General features: G+C 35.7%; 1 protein-coding gene across 1 annotated transcript; it reads left to right on the top strand.

The window, feature by feature from the left end:
• The first annotated feature begins 2052 nt into the window (after positions 1-2052).
• Positions 2053-4497, top strand: LOC110936455 (protein EMBRYO DEFECTIVE 514). The gene is made up of 2 exons (XM_022178849.2): positions 2053-2534; positions 4020-4497. The coding sequence occupies exons 1-2, from the start codon at positions 2154-2156 to the stop codon at positions 4344-4346; spliced, it is 708 nt and encodes a 235-aa protein (XP_022034541.1). The 5' UTR covers positions 2053-2153; the 3' UTR covers positions 4347-4497.
• The last annotated feature ends 658 nt before the right edge of the window (positions 4498-5155 follow it).

Raw genomic sequence — 5155 nt, 5'->3', positions numbered from 1 at the left:
CTGCCTCGATTAGTGCTGAACCTATCCCGTCCACGACTTCTTCCAACCGATGGTTCGTAGTCAGTTTTCAACGCCTGCTCCTCCGGGATCTTTCGTTGAAGTTTTTGTTCATGTACCAATAGTGAACTCTGCAATTCATCCACCGTCATCTCATCTATATCCTTGGATTCTTCAATTGAGCATACAATAAAATTGAAGTTTTCCGTCATTGTTCTAAGAACCTTTTCAACGATCTTCACGTAAGGCATATTTTCTCCACAAATTCTCATGTCATTTGCTATGACCATAACTCTCCCAAAGTAGGCCGTAACGGATTCACCTGCCTTCATTTCGAGCGTTTCGAACTCCCTTCTAAGTCGCTGCAACTGAGCTCTCTTAACTCTTGCATTCCCCTGATACTTTATCTTAGTAGCATCCCAGATCTGTTTCGCCGTGCTCTTATGGGTAATGGTCTTCAAGATGTGCTTGTCAATTGACTGAAACAAATAATTTCGAGCCTTCAAATCTTGAAGTCGTTTGGCCGCATCACTTGCTTGTTGAGCCGGCGTCATCTCTACACCTTGTCTCGGTGGCGTGTACCATTCTTCAACCACCGTCCAGAACTCCTTTGATCGGAGAAGAGTCTCCATAACAAGACTCCAGTGATCGTAATCACCATCGAACTTTGGTACACTCACAGTTTGAAAACTGCTCGAATCCTCGATCATCTTTCTTATTACTCTCTCGTGAAAGTGATCTCTCTTTTTGTGTTGTTCGCTCTGATACCACTTGAAAGAATCTCAGAGTGATATCACAATTAACAAAGAAAACTCACAATAATTTATTCAATCAACAATGGTTATTATATAGCCTACAACCAACGACTCCAACGTCAACCAGAAAAATAGAAACAAACCCTACGACGAGCACAAAACAAAACGACTTTGACTGGACCTTAAACACACGTGGGGATATAACCCTTATTAATGGACTGGACTAACCCAAGCCCAAACACAACTAAACCCAACAGACTTAACAAAACAACCCAGCAGAGCAAAGCCCTTAAACTTGTTTTAATCAGTTTACTAACTAACATATGTTAGTATTCGTAGTTCACTACACACTCAATAGTCACATAATAGCCATTTTATACCAAACTAATATAATTAACAATTAATTAACTTTCCAATATGTGATTCGAGGTAGGGCCGGCAATTTTAGACACGAATACATGATACGAACTTACACGAAGTTAACAGGTATCGAGTATGGCCTTAACAGGTAACATGCACTAAACAAGTAGATACGAAAATACCTGTTAATTTTCGTGTATAAACAGGTAAAATATATGTTTAGTACCTGTTAATACATGTTAACGATTTTAATATAATAAAAAAATATAATTTAGTGTGACCATGTGATTTGAAAACCTGATTTTATCACTTGTCTCTATAGTTTTCGAACCCTTCCCATTCGCGTTCCAATGAACTTTATATTGTTTTGAATGGATGTTATGAATTATTTAAACCTTTTGTGATTTGTCATTTATGGATTTTGTTTCAAATTTGTTACGGTTTATGCGTTTATGCATTATTTAAGCCTATTGTGAACTTTCGGTAACTTTTGTTTCATTAAACAGGTTCCTAGACATGTAATTATTGAAACATTCGTAAACAGGTATTAACAAGTAATTATCGTGTATATCTGTTAAAAAATATTTCATGTTCGTGTATGAAAAACTGGACACAAAACCTTATTGTGTCATGTTGGTATAAAAGATTTCATGTATCGTGTATTATCGTGTATAGATATACACGATATGTCATCTCTAATTCGAGGTAAGAAAATAACCAAACTTTGATATATATTGGCCCATTCTATACACACCCCCCCCCCCTCCTTCCTGATTACACCCCCCCTTGTGAGAGGAAAACTGTCGATCCCATGCAGGCCCCACCTGTAAGTATGTGAGAGGAGGGGGGTGAAAAAAGTAAATAGGGGGTGTAGAAAGTAGCACCCTATATATTTCGCGGTTTAATAAATAAATGCTCAAATCATCAAGAAATAATACGACATAAATAAATATTTGTAATTAAATATTTCTCACACCTATAAATTTTCCATTAGGGTTTACACCTAGGGTTTTTCTCCTTCCCCTCTGCCGTCGATCAACAATGGCCGAAGAACAAACCACCATCGCCACCGCCGAAACCACCAACACCACCGTCGCACCGCCACCAACAGACGATCAATCAGCCGCTCCACAGGAAATGGACGTTGAAACCCTAGACTCGACCACTGATGCGGCGTCGAACGGCGGCAAACGATCAAGAGACGAAGCCGCGACGACGGAGTCACCGGAAAACGCAACCGAAGCTAAAAAGGCGAAGGTTGATGAAGCCGAGAAGTCTGTGGAAGAACAGAGGCTTGAGAAAGAAGAAACAAAAACCGGTCCGGTTTCTATTGGTTATAAGACGTTTGAGACGTCTGTGGAGATGTATGATTATTTCTTCAAGTTTCTGCACTATTGGCCTCCTAATTTGAATATTAATAAGGTATTTGGATTTAACTCTGATTTTATTTTTATTGCTGTTTTGTGATATGTGTTTGAATTTGATTGATTGAAATGTTATTGTTGTATTGTTTTTGTTGCTTGCATATCTTTGATAATTTGATATTAAACTTTATAGCTGTCTTGGTTGCAAGGGATTACTTGGTTTGGAATTTTATATGTAAATTTTTAAACTTATATAAACACCGAGATATTTTTTCTAAGTTATGTATGTACTTTTTTTTAAACTTATAAATCAGATTGGATTAATAAGTAAAAAATTTCAAATACTTTCAAAGATTTTGAGTAATATTGATTTACAGTTGACCGGTTTGACTGAAATTTGGCTGGTCGGTTTTGACGTCTTTGACCGATTACCGATTTAAGTCTGACTAGGTGAGATTTAATTTGTAAATAGTGTTGAAGTATCGCTAGTCGCTAATTGGAATTAATTCGAATTTATCGTGGATTAATCGGCGAATACTCGGCGCCTAGTCGGGATATTTACAACCATATTTGTAAGCTACCGATTACTGATTAATTGTCAATATTTGGTGATTAATTTTGGTTTTCACAACCTTGATAATTGTTATTAGTGTCACATGTGTTTGCATGATTATGATATGATTACTGTTGGTAGAAGAAATTATTACTCTGAAAGTTGTTTGTTTTAATTATGGTTTATGCACATGAGGTTAAAGTTTGGCAAAAATAGGGTTTGTAGCAGGCTGTTATGCTTAGTTAACTAGATAGATGAAGAGATTATGGATGGTTTTGTTGATAAAAAGGCTGATAATATGTAAAAGAGATGGGATAGATGCAGCTTTTGGTTGTATATAAACCTTATTTGGTTGAACATAGAGTAACACTTTGTGTGCGTGAAGTTTTCGCTTCACACGTTCTTGAACAAAGGCTTTAACTTTTATAAGCATGTGTTCTTTCACTAGGAATTGTCGTTTATACTAGAGAACATTTTATGCTTGTATTGATGAACTTATTAGCAATTGAATAATAGGTTATAAAAAGCGCCCACCGGGTGCGCATGAGGCGTGGGGTTGGATTGGAAGAACGCCTCTGTGCTTTGAGGTGGCTTTTTTTACATGTGTTAAAAATAGGGCAAATATAACAGGTCTGGAGGTTGCTATGTAAAAGTGATCAAAATAACGTAAAGATTATGAATGGTTTACTTGATTAAAGTGTTTCTGTAAAAAAAAAAAAGAGTGAGATGAAACTTTTGGTTGTACATAGATTGCGTATGCGAAGCTTTTGCATTGCATCTTGGCTTTTAGACCTAAATGCCTTGGAGCGGCTCACACCTTTTAAAACAAAGCTTGTATATATGAACATTTAGCTTTTGATTTTTTCATTTATGATATATTTGCTATGGAGCGTTGGTCGTTTACCAGTGCTTGAAAGATTCATAGCTTCTCAATATGTTTTCTTTTTAGCTAATGATTTACTTATCATTTGTTTTCGATATATACCACAGTATGAGCATGCCATGTTGCTGGACGTGCTAAAGAAGGGTCACCTAGAAGCAGACAAAAAGATCGGTGCAGGAATCAAAGCATTCCAAGTGCGATACCATCCACAGTGGAAAAGCCGATGTTTTTTTCTTGTGAGAGAGGATGAGTCTGCTGACGATTTCAGTTTCCGTAAGTGTGTTGATCACATTCTTCCCTTGCCTGAAAATATGACTGTGAAATACGATTTCAACAAGGAGTCAGGTGGCGGTCGTGGTGGTAGAGGTGGCGGCAGAGGTGGTGGTCGTGGGAATTGGCGTGGACGCGGAAGAGGCGGCAAACCAAAGAACTGATGACTTTATTTATTGCATGTCTGTCTGGATGTTGAATTTTGATTAAGGTTTAGTTTTGGTGTAATATGTATGAATTATCGGTTTTACGGTTCTTGATATTTTGGATAAACCCAAAATTGTTACGAGTTTCCCCAATGTTTGTTTCCAGTAATATTTAGGGGTGTGTACGGTTCGGTTTTGGTTTTTTGGGTTTTTACACCGGTTTGGTTTTTTGGTTATTTCAGTTTTTTGAAACAAAATTATGTATGATTAAAAAAAATATAATTTAAAATTAAACAATTTTTCTTATATGTTTACATTTAAGTTAATGTTGTTTACATAAATATAACCTTCTAATAAAATTTTATCCTATTCCAAAGTTTTTATTAATATATTATCTACTACAATACTTTTAAGATTTTCTAATTTTTATATTAAATTTAGAATTTCTTATAGATAATAAGTAAATTATTTCAATTATAAATAAATATGTCAACGTTTATTTAACAAATACTCAACATTCAAGAATAAAATTAATAATTTCTACTACCATGGGTCAAACGCTTAAACAACTTAAACTGAGACATAAAAATATATGAATTAGACCTACTATTATAACTTATCAGTTCGGTTTTTTTCGGTTATCCGAAAACCAAACCGAAATTTTCGGTTATTAAAAATCCGAAAACCAAACCGTTAGTTTTTGTTTTTTGTTCGGTTTTCTCGGTTATTTCGGTACCCCTCATAATTTATAATTTAGAGATGTGGAGTGTTTGGTTTGGTTTTATCTAATAACAGAGTTGGCGATTTTAAGGATTGTCATAAGCGCA

This window comes from Helianthus annuus, chromosome 4 (assembly GCF_002127325.2).
Source record: "Helianthus annuus cultivar XRQ/B chromosome 4, HanXRQr2.0-SUNRISE, whole genome shotgun sequence".
NCBI classification, from domain to species: Eukaryota; Viridiplantae; Streptophyta; class Magnoliopsida; order Asterales; family Asteraceae; genus Helianthus; species Helianthus annuus.
This window is presented reverse-complemented; position numbering and strand designations above follow the sequence as displayed.

What these genes read in the sequence shown, in the direction of transcription:
- LOC110936455 (XM_022178849.2), top strand. Translation starts at nt 2,154, where the DNA reads ATGGCCGAAGAACAAACCACCATCGCCACCGCCGAAACCACCAACACC. An exon ending in CTAATTTGAATATTAATAAG is followed by an intron (nt 2,535 to 4,019) that starts GTATTTGGATTT and finishes TATATACCACAG; the next exon opens with TATGAGCATGCCATGTTGCT.